Source organism: Lampris incognitus, chromosome 8 (assembly GCF_029633865.1).
Source record: "Lampris incognitus isolate fLamInc1 chromosome 8, fLamInc1.hap2, whole genome shotgun sequence".
NCBI lineage: Eukaryota > Metazoa > Chordata > Actinopteri > Lampriformes > Lampridae > Lampris > Lampris incognitus.
In genome coordinates this window covers 12283673-12306208 of record NC_079218.1, presented here as the reverse complement: position 1 = coordinate 12306208, position 22536 = coordinate 12283673, and the positions used below count along the sequence as shown (strand labels likewise).

The window sequence follows — 22536 nt, the reverse complement described above, 5'->3', positions numbered from 1 at the left end:
CGGTCTGCATTACGTTCGCCGTCCTCCATGTTTGCGTTCGCGTTGCCTTCACGCGAACTTCCTTCGCAGGCAGGAAAGGGTCGCCCGAATGACGTAAAACGTTGCCGTAAAGCGTGCGATTTGCGACACAATGAAACAAACGAGCGCTCAACATGAAACGATAGACGCTTTCTGTCGTCCCACGATATATATCGTCGTGTCGCAGTTCTGGGCCTGGTGCCATCTCTTCCCCAGGTACACGACGCACACGCACCAGACCGCCCACGTGACTTAGAAGAGAACGTGACTCATCAGCCAGGCCACCTTCTTCCGCTGCTCCATGGCCCGGTTCTGACCCTCACGCGCCCATTGTAGGCGCTTCCGGTGTGGTCAGGGGTCATCATGGCCACTCTGACTGGTCTGCAGCTACACAGCCCCATACACAGCGAGCTGTGATGCACTGTGTGTTCTGACACCTGTCTATCATAGTCAACATTAACTTTTTTTTACAGCAATCTGAGCTACAGTAGCTCTTCTGTGGGATCGGACCACCCAGGCCAGCCCTCGCTCCCCATGCCCATCAATGAGCCTTGGGCGGTGGGCGCCCATGAACCTGTCACCGGTTCACAGGTTGTCCTTCCTTGGACCACTTTTGGTAGGTACTGACCACCGCATACCGGGAACACTCGGAGATGCTGACCCAGTCGTCTGGCCATCACAACTTGGCCCTTGTCAAAGTCGCTCAAATCCTTACATTTGCCCATTTTTCCTGCTTCCAACACATCAACTTCAATAACTGACTGTTCACTTGCTGCCTAATATAGCCCACTCCTTGACAGGTGAGAATGTTATTCATTTAGCTGTCAGTAGATTTAATTGTTTTGGCTGATCGGTGTACGTCAATTAGGGTTCGATTTTGAAACCGCTTTCCAACTCCATTACACCCCCGAAATTCAAACTACTCAAACATCTGCTGAAACGCTTTAACAGAGTTGTGACGCTGTGTAAAAAAGTAAATAAACCAAGAAACGATAGCGCGAATGCCTTTTATTTGACCCTAATGACATAAAAAGCTGACAGTGCCATCAATACATTTCTCATCACAACTAACCAATGCGTGGTCTTCTGAACAAAATAAACGTGTTGGGGACTTAAATAAACAAGTAGAAAAAGGCGGCTATCTGTGTGTGCGCAGTCAGGTTTCAGAGGGAGGTCAGGTTTCAGAGTGGGGTCGGGTTTCAGAGTGGGGTCGGGTTTCAGAGGGAGGTTGGGGCTGGGATCAGTCATCCTCGTCCCAGTCCTTCTTGCCCTGGGGAGCTTTGGGTCCTCCTGCAGGTTTGGCCATGATGATCTAAAAGGAAAAGAGAGACCACTGTCAGGAAACCTTTCCTAACTGAAAACCTGAACTCTGAGATCCACCAGATCTGTGGAGAACCAGCTCCACAGGCAAGGTACTGCTTTTAGGTAAACTGTACAATGTGGCACCAACAACTTTTACATTCAACTCAAATGATGACCACGAAAAGGTTATCGTGGATAAAGTTAACGAGTCATATTCCTTGCCAGTTTTCTAAAATAAAATTTAAAATGAGCTTTTTAAAAGGTAAAATCCACAACTGAGCCATAAGTTGATCCTTTCCTTGAACCACCTGCCAAAACAAAGGGAACACTAATACTGAGTGTTTGGATTTTAAAAAGGATCAGATATTTGTATTACCTTCTGGTGAAGAAGGGGAAGGCTGTCAGGAGCTCTGCTAGGGACATCTTTTAAACCCCCATGACAAACTCGGTCATTTTGCATTTGGACATTGACGGCATAAACACCATCTTACGCCTGACCTGAGGTATTAGTCAAACTGTTCTATCCTGTATCAAGGCCAAGGTGTAGAGACAGCTCACATCCAAGAAACAATATCAACTGATCACACCAAGAACGGCTTGATGGTTTTTTGGGGATTAAACACGCTGGCTCAAAAGTCCTGTTGACCTCATTAGTAACAGAAACACGTCCATCACACCATCAAGACAGCCACCGGATCCCTTCACTCGACATATTTTTACTTACTTTATCAGATGTTCCCTTTGTTTTTTTCCCTTATAATGCTTAACTGTATATGCAAGCTTTTCATTCTTCACGTGTCTGAGTGCAGCTATGGCAAAGAAAGGTCCAGAGCATGCTGCATGCAATCACACCATGTCCGTTTTATGCTAAGTAGTGATTTAGTCCACCGTCAGTGACACACACATACACACATTATGAACCTTGAAATCACTGCATCCTATCAGCAAACCTCCCTTTCAACAAAAAGACAACAAATTCGCCATAGATTCATATCACACACAGTTAGTAGCGACAGGCAAACTGAACATGTCATTTCACACAAGTCAGTGAATGAGTATTTGTGCAGTTCTTATTCTGGTTCAATGCACACACGTTGCAGCACCTGCTGAGAGAGGGAGTGTATGTGCGCCCTCTAGTGGTGAGTGTGAAATTGATCGGGCTCATCTTCCCAGCCGTCCTTGTCCCAGTGGCCCCTCTGCTTAGGAGCCCTGGGTCCCCCTGCAGCCTTAGCCATGATAATCTGGACCGTACACGTATGAACATTTCATTTTTTATGGTTCATAAACAAGATAACATGAGAAGATCCTCCTGCGGGATAGTCGGGCTAAACATCTCGAGCTCAGAAAGAAAATAAATTTCATCTGCTAGATTTGATATCAAATGACTAATGGATTTGATCGGTTACATCTTAAAATTTATGGAATGCAATTGCCATCTTGCAATTAAAGTTGCACATCTAGTTCGTTTTTTTTTTTTTTTTTTTTATGTGCGTTGACCTGAAGTGTGTGAAGGCTTGTGTACATACCTGATCCACCCTCAGGACTGTGATGGCGGCATTGGTGGCCAGTTTGATGCCCCAGTGTTTGACCAGGTAAGGATCCATGATGCCAGCTTCAAGCATGTCCTTCAGACAGGGGCCATCGCCCTAAAGACAACATGACACACACATTCATTCAGTCAGTCAGTTACGTTTCCAACGCTGGACAATACCCCCCCCCCCCAACAGTATGATGTAGTCACATATAAATGCCAGTGGTTGGAAATCTTACTTTAAACCCAGTATTTTTTTAACAGATTGCTGCCACAAGATACACGATCTGTCAAAGGCAATGTTTAAAAAAAAAATCAACAAACTAGTGTTCACAATGTTTACACTGAGACTTGTATAATGTTATGGGTAATTTTTACGACAATGCTCTTAGGATTACCCTTAAAATTGTTTTTTTGAAACTTTATCTTTCTGCCAAAGTAATAATTCCAGCCACAATACTGCTTTTCAGTAGATTCATGGGTGCTCTGATCATTTTAATCACATCCAGATAGACACCAAGGTCATTTAAACAATCTGCCACCATCTGTTTAGAACAATTTTGACTATGACGTGTTGAAAAATGTTTATGTTTCACGAATACGTCTATATTTTGATTCTATTTATACTGTTGAAAATATGAATGCATCTTGAGAAAATTTTGGAAAAAATAAATCAGTGCAATCTTTGCACTTTGTCAAACATACAACAAAACAAAAAAAAGAAAAAAAAGAGGGGGGGGACACACAACTCGCATCCCCTCTCTCAAATGAACTCCGTCACTTTGTGGTTGCGCTGTTTTCCTACCGACTTTGAAACTGTTGCTCATTCCGAACAGATACGAAGGAAAATGGTTTTCTTCTAGTCAATATTGTGTTTTCGTTTTTTTGGATGCCATGTTGGCTTCTGACGCGTTACATCTACATCCTGGCATGTTCGACATTTACAGTCGTCTGATAAGTCGATTGTACCATGAAAAGACGGTATTACCCACACTAGTCTGTAAACTAATCCTGTCTGAATGGGGCGTAAGTGAATTATTCAGATTAAACTGACGACACGGGTAGTAAAAGAAACCTTTGTATTCAGTGGCATCCCCCTCTAAAAATCACGTGGTATAAACACAACAGAACACTAACCTCGATGTCAAAGCCCATGTTTTTGTTGCCCTCATGATGCACGGCATACAGTTTGGAGATGAGCTCGTTGCCTTTGACCCCCGAGTTCTCGGCCAGTGCACGGGGGATGACCTCAAAGGCATCGGCAAACTTCTTGATTGCATACTGCTCCAGACCCGGGCATGACTAAGGAGGTAGAGGAAGAGAGGCTCGTGTTTTGGACAAGGCAATCAGGCAGGTATTCACATAAGTTTAACAAGGAAGAGGTTAATCTAATCCATCCTAGTGGATAACCAGGAACCCACGTACCTCTCCGTACGAGGTGACCCGTTTGGCTAGCTCGATCTCGGTGGCTCCGGCTCCAGGTATCAGGCGCTTATCCTAACAGGAGTACAAGACCAACACAGTTGGTATTTAACTGCAGTGCCAACTAGACAAGTAAATTCAGAGAAAATGATTAAGCAGTGTTGGGAAATGGATGGATTGCATTCATACAGCGCTGCCAGGTGGCAGAAACAACCACATCTATGATCCCAACTAAAATAAGCCTTTTAGAGATCGACTTAAATAAGCAAGGGTTAAAACTTAGACCTGTTTTATATTACTCTTCTTCATGTGGTAAATGTCAGTAAGTAGAACGAGATTTCAATCAAACTTCGAAGCAAACTCGGTACACTAAAATACAGTGCAACACACTTTTACATTAAAGCAGGCATACAACGAGGAAGAGCATTTACCTACACAAATGATGAGAGCGAGGAAGAGAGAAAGAGAGAGTGTGTGTGTAACGAGTCTGAATGTGTGTATGTATGCATGCTGAGAGGCAATGGTGGATTTGGGGAAAAGGACTGTACCAGTGTATAACAAAATAAAGGAGAGAAAAAGATAACCAGCAACAGTAAAAAGAAACATTTTAGATTTAAAAATTATTACTATAAAAGCAATGCAGGAAAGGGACGAAAGGAAAGTGAATTAAAACGTCAACCCATTTAGGGTTGGTCCCAAGGTAAGTTAGGTAAAGTCCCAAGGTTGACCCCTCCCGCACCTGGACTTACGGGAGTTAAAAGGCAGTCTCACTTTGAGTCTTGGTTCAGAGGTCACTGTAAGTTTGACTGTCTAAGGATAACCGCACATCACGGTTAATCGGGTGCATCCCTGCTTGGGGCAGGAGAGAGAGGACATTTCTGCGATGAAAAGACGCAGCTGATTGGTAGTAACGTTTCTGAGATCCTGTGATGAATTTTACCCATCTGGTCAAAGAGTTAGCAACTGTTCCTGATGCTTGTAAACTCGGTATATAGTAGACAAAAACAAAAAGCTTATCCTACATCAGTTGGGCTTATGCGAAGAGAGACTTACCCTGACCAGAACCTTGAAAGTGTTAACTCCGTCATCAATGGCCCTCTCGATATCGTCCATCAAGTTGTCGGTGGAGCCTCTGATCACCAGCGTTGAGATGGCACCGTCCTCTTTCTCTGTTCAAGGGCAGGAAGAGAGGGCAAAGATGAAGGGGCCCAACAACATTACAACCCTGAAGCAAAACAGGACTCCTGCTGACTTAAGATCTGCTTTGGAAAAGTATTCAGAGTCACTGGACCGGAGCGAGGATGGTCTGATGGTCTTACCGTGTTTGAAGACCACCACCTGTGTGTCTCCCACCTCTGTCAGGTAGACGCTGTCACAGTGACCCATCTCCTCTGGAGTAGGAGCAGTCTAACACAGAAAAGGATGTCACCGTTAGTCTTGTTTTCTGTTTTGTTGTCTTAAATAGCAGCAGCTAGGGCTGAACTATGTATTTTTTGAGAATTAACATCGCAATATACACAATATTGATTTTTTTCTCCCCCCCAATATCATTCTGTTTTAGCAGCAGCCTTGAGCCTCAGTCTTTGGTACTCACTATCTTTGGAAGGGCAACAGATCCCACTGTCTTGCATAACCTCCTCAGGTCCCATTTGCTGTTCAGCCTGGCAGAGAAATGAAGGGAAGTGAATGAGATTTTAGCAAAGGTAAAAGAACTAGCATGAACATCATCATCCACTACAACGGACTTTTTTATACAATCTAAGCATCTTCTTGTTTTATGTACTGTATACTCCTATGTATTTTTTTTAAACCCCCCCCCCCCCTTTCTCCCTAATTTTACCCGTCCAATTACCCCACTCTTCCGGGCTGTCCCGGTACTGCTCCACCCCCTCTGCCGATCCAGGGAGGGTTGCAGACTACCACATGCCTCCTCCAATACACGTGGAGTCACCAGCCACTTCTTTTCACATGACGAGGAGGAGCCAGGGAGACTTAGCGTGTGGGAGGATCACGCCATTCCCCCCAGTTCCCCCTCCCCCCAAACAGGCGCCCCAACTGACCATAGGAGGCGCTAGTGCGGTGATCAGGACACATACCCACATCCGGCTTCCCACCTGCAGACACCCGTCAATTGTGTCTGTAGAGATGCCCGTCCAAGCCGGAGGTAACACGGGGATTCGAACTGACGATCCCCATGTTGGTAGGCAACGGAAGAGACCACTACGCTACCCGGACGACTCCTATGTATTTTGATCTGTTCTCATGTAAGCCTCAATACATTTGTTTTGATGAAATATGCTTCATAAACAGTTCAACGGACTGACAATCTTTCACAATCTCAAATTTGCAAGTGCCAAAAAGAAAGGCAAACCCAGCTAACTAAGACTAGGTAAAAACAAGGCTAAATGAGTTGTGTAACTCTTCTTATCGAATGGATAAAGTAATTCCAACTTTCTCCTGAATTCAAAATGTGATGATACACGGGTCTGTATCCACTTAGGATAAAACCCTCTAGAAGAGGCAAAAACTTCTGGTTTTCAACATTATGCTTAAAAGTGCAGTCTGAATGTTATGTTCCTTTGACCAATTCTGTTTTGCAATTTGGTAAAATGTATCTTAAAAAGGTCTAACTTCATTAGCATGTCATTATAATTTATGGCTTTCTTTTGGCTGAATACCGGAGATCATGATCATTTCAGTTGATGAGCATAAGTAATTGTGGTTCCTACCTGACCACCATGAGATTGTATTTGTTGGCGTAGTGCAGCGCCATATCAGCCACCTTGCCTCCTGTCACAATCACGTTGGCACCGGCCTCCTTGATAGCTTTAACCTGGGTCTCCATCATGTCCTCTTCTCCCTTACTGAAGTTCATCAGCTCCTCTGCATTCTTTATCAGCACTGTGCCCTTATGAACAAAGGGAACATAAACGAAATAAATTCTCAAGAAAACAGAACTATCTGAGATCATCTGACACGCCACCTAAATATTACATAAACAAGGTGACAGACACCATTTGTGCACATAAATCTTTCTAAAGTATCTGAAAACAAAGGCGGTATATCTAACCTTGGTCTCTGTCACCGTGCTGTCAAATGGGCAGGAGAAAATGGCGATCTTGGCATCTTTGACGGATGTGATGTCTCCCTCAGCCTCTTTCTTGAAAACCATGCCATGTAGCATGGAGGAAGACATCAACCCACAACCCTGACAAGTACAGAGACACAAACTTAAGAGATAAAACTCAAGCATTCAATGTAATTTCCATAAGGGGACAACAAACATTCTTACCAAGATCTTGCACACTCTGACATTATCAACGTTGAAGTTGCCAGACTGTGGGAAGATGGAGACTGTAGGACAGATGGAAAAAAGATCACATAGAAATAAAATATGAATGTTTAAGTTGACTTGATGTTTTTTTTTTATTTTTTTTTATGTAGGTGTTCTCCATTTCTGACTCACCGCAGGCCTGAGCGATGAGGTTGGCAAGGAAGTCCTCATTGCCATACTGTTTGCTCATAACAGCTGGACGGATGAGAGCTGTGGCCTCGTCAATGTCATGGAGGTTCTTTGCTGAGGAGCACACGCAATCTGGCAGGATCTCCAGAACCTTCTTACACGCCATTTCATAACCTTCAATCACCTACAACAGAGTGAAAATGGGAACACTGAGCAAATTCAGTTTCTACACATAATCAAACTAAAGTCATCTGAGACCATAACTGTAATTAAGGGCTGTACAAGTAAGCGTGACCATTTCGTTGGCCTGTTAGAACATTAAAACGCAGCAGAACCTCTAACAATATGCTAAGATGTTTTCAATAGGGAGGACTCATTCCATCACTGAATTTCAGCCGTTTTAAAAACTATAAATCTACATGTTGAAATCAAACTTGACACAGTGACTCTGATAGTGTCCAAATAATTCACTACTGCTCTGAAATTTTACCATCAAAATGACATGTGGGTTTACCTCTGACACAGACAGACCCATTCTAAGAAGCTCTTCAGCGTGCTCCAGGAGAGCACCGGCAAAAACCAGGACAAAGTTTGTTCCATCTCCGACTTCCTGTTCTTGCATGTGAGATGCCATCACAATCATCTTAGCTGCTGGATGCTGCACCTAAGAGTGACATTCAAGGGGTCTATTATTCATCTGGATCGTTTACCATGTGACATGTTGTGTAAGTCTGTTATGTTATGATTTCTTTACCTCGAGTTCTCTAAGAATTGTTGCAGCGTCATTGGTGACAAAAAGTTTCTCCAAGTGGTTAATGACCATTTTATTCATGCCTGGATTAAAGAAGATAAAACTTATCAATCGCCATACCTTCAAATTCATGTCAATCTGCCCCAAAAAGACTTTGGTGTAAATCCCTCCAATCAAAGCTTGCATAGCTCAAAATGCTCAAGACCAAAACCTCTCTGAGTACTCACCATTTGGTCCGTAAGCTGTGCGTGTGGTTTGTGCCAACTCCTTGCAGGCCTGGATATTACGGAAAACTGCCTCCTCGAGGCCTGAATAGTGCTGAAAGAAGAAATATTAATCAGCCGGAAAAATAATCTAGAAATCAGTTTCACTCTATGTGTCCTTGTCAAACTCTGCAGAATACAAATCTAGTTTAATATGAATGGATCCACAGATCCATTCATATTAAAGACAGACAGGAGGCGGAGCTGGAGGTGGTAGAGTTGAAGATGCTAAGAATTTTCATTGGGAGTGACAAAGAAGGACAGGATTAGGAATTATTATATTAAAGGGACTGCTCAAGTTGGACAGTTTGGAGACAAAGCAAGAGAGGCAAGACTGAGATGGTTTGGACGTGTGGAGGAGAAATGCTGGGTATATTGGGAGAAGGATGCTGAATATGGAGCTGCCACGGAAGAGGAAAAGAGGAAGGCCAAAGAGGTTGTTTATGGATGTGGTGAGGGAGGACATGCAGGTGGCTGGTGTGACAGAGGAAGATGCAGAAGACAGGAAGAGATGGGAACGGATGATCCGCTGTGGCAACCCCTAACGGGAGCAGCCAAAAGTAGTAGTAGGATCCACCGATATTTAGGCATTTGTTTTATCTACGGGTCGTGGTTGCGAAATCTCACGTGATGCAGATCTCAACACAACATCTTGCACCGACATCTTAAAATGGATTTAAGAGCTGAGTGACAGAGTGAGTTACCTCAAGAAATGTCAAATCCCCCCTTTTCCAATAGATTAGGGTTTGAAATATTTGAGGGAGTATGACTTTTAACTAGTTTTGGTTCATGACTATGTAAGCAGATATCATATACTATAGTGTAAAATTCACTATGATTATTACGATATTTTCCATGTCGCTCAGCCCTACTGTGATTCTCATTCCCATCTTGGTGATCTAAGGCACACTTACACTTAACGCACTCAACATGAAATGCACTCTTTCCTATATACTATTATGCAAATGTACAACTACCACTGTCAATACTAATAATTCATATCCATCCATTATCCAAGCCGCTTATCCTACTTAGGGTACTACATTACAAATGTACTAACGACATGTACTTCGATGATATGACCACTGTAAATCATATATTACTGTTACGTATAACTATTATGTAGCAAATGTACTATTACTATCACATCTAGTACAAGTATGAGTCCTATGTAGCAGATGTACTATTACTTCATAAAGTTAGTGCTGCTGTGTTATTACTATGCAGCAAATACACCATTAATTCAACTTCACGGAGTACAACTACGATTGGAGTTACTACGTGGTATGTGCACTACTACTTCATGTGGTACTGACACCACTATTGTGCCCAAGCCAGTTGGTATGGTAACGCCTGAATTTAAGATATCTACCGATATATCTTGTAAGTCGCCTCAGTTAAAACCGTCTGCTATATGAATAGTTGTAAATGTAGTTTGAATGTAGAATGCAGTTTAAACGTAGTTTAGATATTTCTTCACGACTGCTGCTCTCGCCATGTTCTAGAACTCTCCCACGTGACCGCGCCCCTACGCGGATGGTAAAGCTAAAGCTAGCCGGCCGGAGCACACGGGCCACACGGCGGTACGGTCGGCTCCCGTCTCAGCGGACCCTCCCCTCACCTTAGCGCCGTCCTTCAACATCTGGGCCAGGCCCGGAGCTTTGGGGACGTGGAGGGCCATCTGACGTTGTTTTTGCAGCCCCTATATCCCGGAGAATGAAGCCGCGGCGTGGGTTCGGCACTGACTCTGTACAATGCCGGAGAAAAAGAGGAGGAGCTCTTCTTCTTTGTCTTCTTCCTGTGTTTAGATCGCCTCAAGGCGCATCACCGCCATCTATTGGTAATGAGGGAGAATCAACTGCGGAGGGTGCGGCATCTTTTTCTTCTTTTTATTTTATTTTATTTTTTGGTAGTTGGCAAACAACGATGTGGTGCATTACCGCCATCAACTGGAATGGAGAGTGGATCAGACTATCTACTACTACTACTACTTTCGGCTGCTTCCGTTAGGGGGCGCCACAGTTGATCATCCGTTTCCATCTCTCTCTGCCCTTTGCATCTTCCTCTGCCACGCCAACCACCTGCATGTCCTCCCTCACCACATCCATAAACCTCTTCTCCTCTTCCCTGGCAGCTCCATATTCAGCATCCTCCTCCCAATATACCCAGGACCTCTCCTCCACACAAGTCCAAACCATCTCAATGTTGCCTCTCTTGCTTGTCTCCAAACCGTCCAACCCAAGCGGTCCCTCTAACACAGTGTTTCTCAACCGGGGGTCCGCGGACCCTAGTGGTCCGTGGTGTAATTGCAAGGGGTCCGTGAAAATAAAATATCTTTAAAAAAAGATCCTATGACATTTATAGAAATAGGATTATTTTACTCAAATGTGACTGAGACCTTTATCTACCTAAATATAAAGGGCAACAGGACTTTTTTCTCTAATTACATCTGTTTCACAAGTGTAATTTATTGTATTTTAATAAGAGATCTCGCTCCCGTTTGCATTGTTAAAAATTACTGCATATAAAAATTCTGTTGTTACATATATCTGAAAGTAACTGAATACATATTCTGTTTTGTTACATATATCTGAAAGTTACTGCATAAAAATTCTGTTGTTACATATATCTGAAAGTTACTGAATACAGACAACCGCGGGGTTCGAACCCAGGATCTTCTTGCTGTAAGGCGACAGCGCTAACCACTGGGCCACCATCATCATCATCATAATAATAATAATACTAATAATAATAATAATTATTATTGTTATTATTATTAAATGTCCTTGCTGCATCTACAATTTTGTCGATTCTCTCAGATTTTCTTTCTAGTCCAGCATAACAGTTAATTACCATTGCCAAAAAGGACAAAAACTTCAGCTGGTTCTTACAAAAGCAAAACTTTGTGTGTGTATATATATATATATATATATATATATATATATCCATCCAGCCATCATCCATTATCCAAACAGTTTATCCTGCTCTCAGGGTCGCGGGAATGTTGGAGGCTATCCCAGCAGCCATTGGGCGGCAGGCCAGGAAACACCCTGGACAGGCTGCCAGGCCATCACGGGGCTGAAACGAGTGGTGTTCTCGCTGTATATATATATATATATATATATATATATATATGTGTGTGTGTGTGTGTGTGTTTGTACAAAAGTATTGGGACATCTGGCCATTACACCTACAGGAGGTTTTATGACATCCCATTCTAAATCCATAGGCATTAATATGGAGTTGCCCCCCCCCCTCTTTGCAGCTATAATAGCTTCCACTCTTCTGGGAAGGCTTTCCACAAGATTTTGGAGTGTGTCTTTGGGAATCTTTGTGAGGTCATTTGTGAGGTCAGGCACTGCTGTTGGACGAGAAGACCTGGCTCGCCATCTCCATTCTAGTTCATCCCAAAGGTGTTCGGTGGGGGTGAAGTCAGGGCTCTGTGCGGGCCAGTCAAGTTCTTCCACACAGAGACAGCACAGGGCTTCTACTGTCTCATAAAGATTTCACTTGTCTCACTGGATTACTTTGCTCCTTATTTGTTGAGCACTTCCCCTACAACTGTTCCTTTTACCAGTTATGTTCCGGTTTCAGTTACTCCATTTGTGATTTTCTTATTTTTCACCAAGCCATCTGTGATCAGCTTTTCTGTAGTGTCATTAGAAAACACCTTGAAACCTGCGCGTTCATCTCGACGCTGGGAAACGACGGACTGACACGGGAGCTGTCATTACACGTATACACCACATGGCTACGCTGTTGACTTGATGATTAAAATGAAAATATTTGGCAGCGTGGTTATCACAAAACCAACAGAGAAACACCAACACAGGTTCATCAAACCTTTCACATTTTATTACTGCGCAGCTGCAAAAGTTTCACAGGTTGGCAATCCCTTTCTCTCCCTTTTGGTGTGGCAGCTGAAAGACGGGGAGCCCATAGTCAAAACAGAAATGACAGACGGAAAGAAAAGGTCCCAGTTTTACAGTGATGCACTGCTGGATATGGCTTCATCATCTCAAAGTAAGGTAATTGGGTATATATATATATATATATATATATATATATATATATATATATATATATAGATATAGCAGGCTTGCACATCAGATTTATGTACTGAGTATGTGCACATGAATCAATCACCGGCAGCAACTTGTCTTTTCGAGGAACAAAAACAAGCGCAGTACCAACACTAAGGGCTATACAAAAATAAAGGTGCCTTTCAATACAAAATACATGATATAATTTGGCACAGTAAAACGACAATATGAAACATAATAAATGTTAGTTGGTCACATCATTGCATACTCAGAGGAAAATGCCTCCTGGTCACTACATTTAGTGTTAGTTTGACGGATACTAATTTGTCTCCCACAGTATTACCTAAGTAGACTTCAGAGACTAACAAGGAGTTGCTGTATATATGTAGCGCTGCCATGAAAACTACAGTCTCAGTCGAGAAAGAAAAAAAAAAGGACAGGAATAATTTGGTTTCTATGCCAGAAATATAGTACATGCAAACAAATACACACTGTCTAACTGCCAATAGTGTGAACGTAAATCACATTAGATCGAAACACACCATCTTATGGCGGTGTAACAGTCGCTGTGGTAACAGCTATGACAGGCACATACAGACAGCGCTTTGGTAGCTACAACACAGACACTACCCACAGCTAGCTACCTTACCCCAAGATCTGTAAACATACAGGAAAGAAACACTGGCATGTTATATCTGTATTCAAGAGAAAACAAGTGGCGGTGTGACAGTTTCCCAGCACAAAGACAGTACTGTACGTGTAAAGGTTAAGTGTAACGGTCAAACCTCAACAGTAACAAAAGAACAGAAACTGGTTACAAAAGGTCCTTTGTTTGACATGTACACACACACACACACACACACACACACACACACACACACACAATACAGGGGCGTGTGTAGTTCAGTTGGGTTTGCGGATGCTATTGACAGCGGTATGGGCCCACCCTCCCAGTCTATGTGAGGTGTGCGTGACCCGGCGAGCGAGGTTCGAGCGGCTCAGTTTACCACTGGGGTCCAACTTCCTCATCATTGCTCCTCCACAAAGCTCCACGGCACTGGTCCTGGTGGGAAAGGAGAGCAGACCGCTTACTGACGCAGACAAAGCTGAAACACGGCTGAACGAGGGATGGGGGGAGAGAGAGAAAGTAATAGGAGTGAGTGTTTTAGGACTGACAGAGAACACATTTGAAGGAGGGGAAGGAGCAACGAGGATGAAGTTAAGGAAAGGGAGCACTCCTTGTTTTTGGTTAAATCATGGAAGCCATTCACAGGTTGTAATAAAACATCAGCGAGACCCAGTTATTTTACCAACTGGTGAGGAACTGAGAGATTTTACATTTCAGACAAGCAGCCCATTCGTTGCCATGCACTTTCCTGTTACAAACTTCAACACACGTTTGTCCTGCTCAGGTTATTCTTTTAAATAACAGCCATCCTGCTAGTAAAGTTAGTATAGATTTACCTTCAAACCTACTCCGCTATTAAGGAATATCCAAACTGCCTGTCACAGGAGGAGAGCAAAATGTTGGTTACGTTTCCAAAGCAAGCAATAACTACTTTTACTCGCTTTGGTCCAGGCAGTGTATTTGGTTCAATGAGCAGAAATTCACCACAGATAACTGGCCATCAGCTGAATGAATTTCGGGTCAGAGCACACGCACACACAAATGTTTCATTCGCAACACACACATCGATCATTCACAACACACACCCCATTCTGGATCTCCTCCACTGGATGTTGGGTCAACATCGGTGCAGGTTTCAACATTTTGAATGTCAACACAGGAAATTAAACATACACAACCCAGAGCTCTCAAATGTGTTTTCTATCTGGCTCCGAACCCCCTCACCCCCCACCCAAATCTTGTTCCTTCCTCCAACCACATTCCAGAAATACAGATCTAGTTTGAAACTCGGGCGGGAAGAATGTGTACGGGGGGAAGGGAGGGGGACAAACTGCAGCGGAGACTGGAATTCTTGGGGTGGGTGGGTGTGGAAGAGGGGGACAGTCACCCATTCATTGGCTGCTTCTCTGAGACCCATTTTTGAACGGCAGGAAGTGGAAATGGACTTCACCGACACCGCCCTCAAATAAACAAATCATTGTCATTGACTTCAATGCATGCACAAACACACACAGAACACTCAGCATTTTCACTTCAGTGTTCTTTACCCACAAAAATGTAAAACATCAAGTCAGACTTAATGAAGGGATAAGCACACATCCTCGCAAACACACACAATAGCTCTCAAAAGAAACTTATGTCGATGTTCATGGTATCAAAATACATATATCTTGTATTACCTTAGTTAGTTATCACTTTTCTAATGAGGAATGCATTCAACTGCAATCCTAAGTTTTTGAAATTGCAAGTCATTTACCCGTTGTCTCTCCCAATGAGGTCATCGAAGGCCCTGGACAGATGCTTTAGTTTCCTGAGTCCACTGGACACACACTCCAGGTCCTGGTCATACTTTCTGTGAAGGAGCAGGGATATGAAAAATAAAATCTCATAGCATACAGCACATCCCAAACAGCTCATTCTACTTTCACAACAAGATGAGAATCTGGATCAAGGAAGGAGGAATTATTATCTACCTGTCAGCTGTGTGATTTATAGATCTTATTGTTTGAACTGGCATGAAGGTACATAAGGTGGACAAACACTCACTGCCTCTGGCTCTGTGTGTTGGGTGATGCAAAAGGACTCCGCAACGCTGCCATGCGGACAAGCTGCCTCCGGCCTCTGCCTGTTTTCACCCCCCGACAAACATCAGCATCGGCCTCAGGGGTCCCCTTTGTCCCCGGCATGTGTCTGGAACCTGGGGTGCATTTGGGTGTGGTTTTGGATCTCGGAGTGCGCCTGGGGGTTGCCGTGGTGACGGGGTTTATGGGTCGGCGAGGGGTTCGCCTCGGGGTTTGTGAAGTTGACACACCCTGCTCTTCCTCTTCCCGTATCTGACATGGGGTCGCCACCAAACACTCCTCACGTGATGACTCCCTGCTCCTCTGCAGCCTCTGAGTGAAGAACGAGACACAGGGTTAAGGGAGAGAATGAGGATAGAGGAGGTGCAATAAATCATCCAGGATGAAGAAGAAAAAGAACATAACGGGATTTTCTTCACATTTTATCAACACGAAATAAGCTTATATCTGTTCTGTTCAGTAAAAAGCACTACATGGACTGGCCCCTTCCTATGTTTTGGACCTCTTTTGCCCCTAATTTTACCTCCAGGTCTCTCAGATCCTTTGGCCAAATTCTTTTGTCTGTTCCAAAGTCTCTGTTAAAACTAAAGGGGATTGTGTTTTTGCCAATGCTGTGTAACACTTAAAAACTGTTTAAAAACTCATTTGTATTCCCTTGCATTTGAGAATACCCGAGGTGCTTTGCTTATCATGCGTAGTCTTTTCTTTGTAACTATGCTTTGTTCCAATTAATAACTATGTTATCTACTGATGTAAAGCTCCTTGTCTCTTTTTAAATTTGGTATTGTACAGCACTTTGATCAATGTAGGTGGTTTTTAAATGTATTCTGCAAATAAACCTGACCTGAGTAAAAGTAAAGTCGACGATACTTGGTCTTATCTGACAGAGAGGTAAGACTTAAAAGTCATCCATCGATGTGTGTCTGGTAAAATCATACAGATTGCTATACCTGATACACCCCAGTAATGGAGTTCCGTGCGCTGCGGGTGAGTTTGCGGGCAGCGCTGGGTTCGGCCTGCGCCGCCTGCAGGCTCTCCCAGGTTGGGTTCTCCGGCAGGGAGTTGGTCTGGACGGACTGCAGAGGGAGACGCTTCCGCAGAGACATCTGCAGAGAGTTGAGCGAGGAAGAGGAGCGGAGTTTACGGAAACGGTCGGGGGCTTTGGGGGAGCTGTCCTCCGCCCCATCCGACTCATCCAGGGCGGTGTGCGCTCGCCAGACTCCCACCATAGCCAAACCAACACTGTTCATAAAGGAAGACGCCATGCAGGGCCTATCTGCAAACAAAGAGAGTGCATTCAAAATAGTGCTGGGCGATACAGAGAATTATCATGACAATCATATGGAGTTTTACACAATACTGAAATAGAGTGATATGTTTGCATTTGCAGAAATACCAGATTTAAGAATCCCACCGAGGGTCATCCTATTGAGCTGTACAGTAACACCTCCATCATTATAGTATAATCAGAGTTCTGATCGTCTCTCTTTATTTGGAGTTTTTCTATTCTTACATTACCCGGTCATGTAGTGGGCAGTAAAGAGGTGGGCAAACGATGACCTTTATCATCATTAGGAAACTAATGCCTAATACCTTAATGTATTTCCCTATTGAGATCCACTATTATTATTTATATCTTAGCCGAGCGGTTAGTGATGTCGCCTTGTGGTGCGGTACACCTCGTGTCGAATCCCGCACCGGGCAAGAAAATAACCGGTCACAAAAGTTTAGTTTGATGGACATTATGACTTCATGTAAGGGAAGATATGTCAGGTCTAACATAAAAGGGGTAGATAATCAACAGCCTGCAAATAAAAAGGAAGGTTCTCCATCACTACAACTCGGTGACCCCTGGATTGTGGCAGGAATTCCGTTTGGCACACACAAGAGCAGACGAACGTGTACGACCTGAGGAGAGAGGCGGTCAGTAACGGCCAGTGAGACCGGGACCAAACGACGCAGTGCAGTTATCTAAACCTGCGTCCAGCCGTTAAATCACATCACCTGCACTGTTCGGTTTCGCCGACGCGGCTTGACGACCCCCTCCGTTATTCGACGCGGCGGCCATTTCGAGAAAGTTCGACGTGTTGCTGCGAGACGGTCCCCTTATCCCAACGGCGAGCTGACCGAAAGACCGTTTTCCCGACGCAGGAGCCGAGCAACTAACGGTAAAACAAAACCCCCCCTTTACCCGGAACAGAACCGTGAGACCTTTACGTGCGCGGCAGTGTTTATGGGGGAGGTTTTAGTATCTCACCTAAATTTCAGTTCGAAAAGAGGTGATTTTTCCGCCTTGCTCCTCTTCTGATCCTTTCTCTCTTCTTTCTCCGTTTGAATTTGGCGGCGGAGCGCGCGCGTAACACGCACACACACACACACGCGCGCGCGCCAGGGGGACGCGTCCCTCAAGACTCGCCCCTCCCCCGCCATCCCAATGACGTCACTCCGGAGACCCCTCCTCTCCAGCCGGTTCCCCTTTGGCCCGGCGGCGCTGGGGCGGGGGCGGGGGGGGGGTTAATGGGATGAGTCAAAGAAAGGCGCTCGTCTCAGTGACGTCTCCGGTCTAAAGTGACTGCGGGTAGCCCCGCCCTTAGAAACAACACGGGGCATAACGACCGAAACTAATGATCGTGTAAACTACTAATAAGACCCGTTAGCCGAGCGGTTAGTGATGTCGCCTTGTGGTGCAGCACACCTCGTATCGAATCCCGCACCGGGCAAGAAAATAACCGGTTACAATCGGTTTCATATGCTAATTACCGTGACCATTAACTAGAGTTTCAATGGCCGCGTGTAGTTGGTAGTCAAGTCAAGTTTATCTGTACAGCCCAAAATCACAACGTAGAGCCAAAGGGCTTTACGGAACAGCACAATATACAGCAGTAGGTAGTAGTTTGTAATATCTGCAGTGTGCAGTATGTAAAAGCTTGCCAGTGGCCGAGTACTCTGCTATGTACTACATAGTAATTACGGCTCGCTAGCAGTGTTAATGTCGTAAACGAATAATAAGACTAAATATGTTCGTTAACTATTCATATTCAACATGTCAACACGTGGACTATTCCCAGAGGACCGAGGAGTGCTTGCAATCACAGCACTGCTAAATGGAGACAGATGTACTCTTAGGCCACCCCCGATTCAGTGATGGTCGTTCCCTCTTGGGAAGGATTTAAGGATTTAATGGGATGAGGATCCGAAGCAGTGGCGGCTCCAAATCTCTCAGGGGGGCAATTGTTGAGAAGATGGTGAAGGTGACCCGTTCAATGGGTGGATTAACCTAAATCAGCCAGCTAACTTGACATTGTCACGTCGCATTGTACGATTTTGTTTCGTTTTTTCACCTCACACAGCAATACCACCTGTAGCCACTAGATGGCAACATAAAACAACACTTGTTCGTTAGGCTACAATACTTTCCAGTATACAGTCCAGTTGCACTTCGTTCAACTCCTTTGGATAACCATGACCTGGATGAATGAGAACATTCACAGACATGTTTACAGTATCTGTGGAAAGCCACGGCTACCCGTAAATGTCTTGCATAAAATGATTTTGGCTCTACAATGACTGAACAGTCCCCTGTGGTCATCAACAGATAAATTGTCATCTATCAGTTTGCCCTCACAAATACATTTGAATGCGAAAAGAGAGAGACTGCTTTTCCATTAATCAAATTAAACTGAGTAAGGTCTAAATTCTCACAATAATCAGAATCGGTCTTCACCGGGTAGCCTCGCTTTCATCAGATAGCCTTCGAATTCTTGAAGACGTCACACAGTCAATAAGACGGGCTAGAGTATGGCGGTTCCTGCTCACTTCATCATTGTGGCAAGGCACAGCTGTCCTGTAGCCCTCGTCCAACTGTGGGGCCGTGCTGACCCCCCTCAAAGCCGGAAGTTTCAGGCTATATGCATCGCCAATGTTTCACGCTTTTTCGCCTTCTACGACGCATGTCGGTTACACATGTAGTTGTCCAAGCAACCAACAACGTAATAGATATCGAAATCTACCTTTTTGGAGAAACTCACAAAAGCTGAAATTCTAAATGATTTACACTTGATGTTGCCTAGTCATAGACTGGCGCGTGCATGTCCCAGAGGAGGTTGTGGCTGTTCAGCAAGTTAATATTTTGGTCTTAGAGCGGATTAGATCTGCCCCAGTAACAATTTAATTCCAATAAGTGAACAGTAAAATGTTTAATTTCTCGTGTTTATAATAAACCATATTTCATGAAAATGGTTCAGAATTAAAGGAGGTACAGTCCATAAGTAGACCCGTTGGCTGACGGGTCCGACCCTTTAGTCGACTGGTTAACGTTGTCGCTTGCGGTGTGGGAGCCACGGGTTCGCGTCCCGGCTGTGGCGACGGTCTCCCAGACTCCCCCCCCCCCGAATTCGCTACAATATTGCATTTACTAGCAGGGCTTGAACGTTCCAATATGGCGGACGCGCAGACGCATAGAGGCGACGCATGGCGGCGTATAGTGCAAGCCCTCCCGGAAGCCAGCCTTGCAACGTCTGCGGTTCGGACAAAAAGCCGTACCGTGAAAATCTGTCAGAGCGACGCCTCAAATGGGCGGTACTCCACGGAACACGACTTGACACTGATTGGACAATGATATTCACAAGACAAACGTCTAGAAGAGCCACAGCTAGTGTAGCTGTCGATGTGATAGAAAAATCCCCTCCCCCTTCCCCCTCCCCCTCCCCTTTGGTAGTGCGCCACCCAATCGCCCTAAGGAACAAGCCACCCATGATATGGTTTGGAGACGGTGGCACTGACGACAAGACAGGAGGGGATTTTTGCTGCTGCTGGCTATTCTGCTTCGGTGCTTTGTTTTATTTGTTTTATTTATTTGTTCTTTCCGGATCAAGAATGGATAAAGGATTTTCCTCTTTTTGAGATTTTGAGACAAAACGCAGCGGTGTGGTTCCGCCCCCCCTTTTTTTCCCCTCTCCCCAATTGTACCTGGTCAATCCGGTGTCGGCGCCAGGACAAATCTGACGGCCGGGCCCACGGTTTTCACGGGGGGGGGGGGGGCATGAGCATTAGGGCTGTCAAATTTACATTCTATATTTGAATATTCTTCGATTGTGAATTTTTTAATTAATTATTTGCTAAATTAGCCTTCGAATGTGCGCTTAGAGTCCTTCCTTGTGCTCTGCTCCCCCCCCCCCGTTGTTTTCCATTCGCGCACAGACGCTACAAGCAGATCGTAGCCATTTTCTTATATCCACTGTAGTGGTTATGGGGCTCCATAATTCCCCTTATTGAGCTGGTAGGAACGTTAGTTTACAGCTGCTGTTTCCTCGGTTCGGGTTTACAGTGACACACTTCCGCTGCGCGGGTTTTTTGTTGTGGTAATGGTGGAAGGAATAAATGGTGCACGTTGTGTGGCCGAACGAGAAAGTTGTCACGACTCCTGCTTGAGCTCCTCTACACCGTCACGATTTTACAGTTAGCTAGCTAGCTAGCTAGCTCAGTCGATTTTGCCGCGTTTTTAAAGTATCCTTTTCCTGTGTGTCACACGCAATTACCACTTGAATGGACAAAATCGCACACTGATGTTCCGCTCCGGTGTCCTGCCAACCCCGCTCCTCCACATCACGAAATTTAAGCATTTTATTTCATTGATTATTATTATTATTGATTACGTATTTAAATGTGCTGTGCATTAATTAATTTTAATTTTGACATGATGTTTAAGTACTAATTTTCACATCATCACTGGGTAATTGGCGGGGGGGGCGCAACTTTCATTTGGGGGGGGGGCGAGGCCCGGCCAATGCCCCCCCCCCCCCCGTAGCGCCGACACTGGGTCAATCACCCCGCTCACCGAACCGGGGAGGGCTGCAGACTAGACGCCTCCTCCGATACATGAGTCGCCGCCAGTCGCTTCTTTCACCTGACAGTGAGGAGTTTCGCCAGGGGGGATGTAGCGCGTAGGAGGATCACGCTATTCCCCCTCCCACCCCCCGAACAGGCGCCCCGACCGACCAGAGGAGGCGCTAGTACGGCGACCAGGCCACATACCCACATCCGGCTTCCCACCCGCAGAGACGGCCAACTGTGTCTGTGGGGATGCCCGAGCAAGCCGGAGGCAACACGGGGATTCGAACCGACGATCTTTATCATTTCCATCATTTGTCATTTTCCATCAGCAAAAGTCCAACATAAGAGCACAATCACATTATGCAGGGCACTTATTGTATTCATATTGTCATTCTATTATATAATTGTGTGTTTTCAATGACAAAAACACAACAGACGTTTTACAAACATGACACGATAACTGCCAACTAAGTGCTGGGCCCAAATACAAGACCCAGGTTAGCAACATGTTTTATCTCACTCTGAAAAGCTAACATTAGCACAATATCATCCCCATTGAGACTTATTCATGCTTGCCCTGTCCGTAGTCTCCTTTCACAATAAAAGTCCTAGAGTTCACCAGCTGGTGCACCTTGTCTTTCGTACTAACGCCAAGCTGTTACCACTCATTCGTTCCTGCTGATAACCGAATAGGAGTTTCACAATGCTGCGCTATTCTCATTCCGTTTTATGTGAAATTGTTAAGTGTGCTTTTATTGTTTCCAACACAGCGACCCAGTCCTTCACTTTGACCTTGATGAGATGAGACCACAAACACTGGGTGTGTGTGTGTGTGTGTGTGTGTGTGTGTGTGTGTGTGTGTGTGTGTGTGTGTTCCTGTTGCTTCAGAAAAGTAAATGTGTAACATGTTTTAACAAGCCTTGTGTGGATTAAAGTTCAATAAAAATCGTAAACTAGAAATCCCAAGTTAGACTCTGGGCTTCTCTTCTCTCTTCTGCATGAGACGTCAGAATAGATCTGACATCTCATGCAGCCGCTTTAAACACAGTAGCAAACCACAGAACGCCAGATCCTCCCCACCGTGAGCACTCGCGGTGTGATTCTGACACTCTGGGTTAGTATTATGATGGTATGTGCAAAAAAGGCCAAAGTAAGGTCAGAAATAAACCACAATGCACCACACAGCAAAGCCGCTTTGGAGA

General features: G+C 44.7%; 1 protein-coding gene across 2 annotated transcripts; it reads right to left on the bottom strand.

Moving 5' to 3' along the window:
* Window positions 1-1017: 1017 nt before the first annotated feature.
* cct8 (chaperonin containing TCP1, subunit 8 (theta)) lies at window positions 1018-10518 on the bottom strand. Of its 2 annotated transcripts, XM_056284725.1 has the most exons (16): window positions 10372-10518; window positions 8715-8805; window positions 8491-8570; window positions 8251-8400; window positions 7740-7920; window positions 7566-7627; window positions 7344-7481; window positions 7003-7181; window positions 5868-5934; window positions 5593-5680; window positions 5327-5442; window positions 4277-4348; window positions 3989-4153; window positions 2847-2966; window positions 2424-2561; window positions 1018-1330 (listed from the first exon to the last, which is right to left on the bottom strand). In XM_056284725.1, exons 1-15 carry the CDS (start codon window positions 10429-10431, stop codon window positions 2454-2456), a joined length of 1677 nt encoding a protein of 558 aa, XP_056140700.1. In that variant the 5' UTR covers window positions 10432-10518; the 3' UTR covers window positions 1018-1330; window positions 2424-2453. The 2 variants fall into 2 exon arrangements, with proteins under 2 accessions (XP_056140700.1, XP_056140701.1); XM_056284726.1 differs by lacking the exon at window positions 2424-2561.
* Window positions 10519-22536: the final 12018 nt, after the last annotated feature.

Excerpts from the sequence above, each read along its gene's own strand:
- cct8 (XM_056284725.1), bottom strand. The coding sequence starts at position 10,431 with ATGGCCCTCCACGTCCCCAAAGCTCCGGGCCTGGCCCAGATGTTGAAG. Across the intron at positions 8,401-8,490 it reads CAATTCTTAGAGAACTCGAG|GTGCAGCATCCAGCAGCTAA; the intron begins GTAAAGAAATCA and ends TGTCACTCTTAG. Across the intron at positions 4,154-4,276 it reads GGGTCACCTCGTACGGAGAG|TCATGCCCGGGTCTGGAGCA; the intron begins GTACGTGGGTTC and ends CTACCTCCTTAG.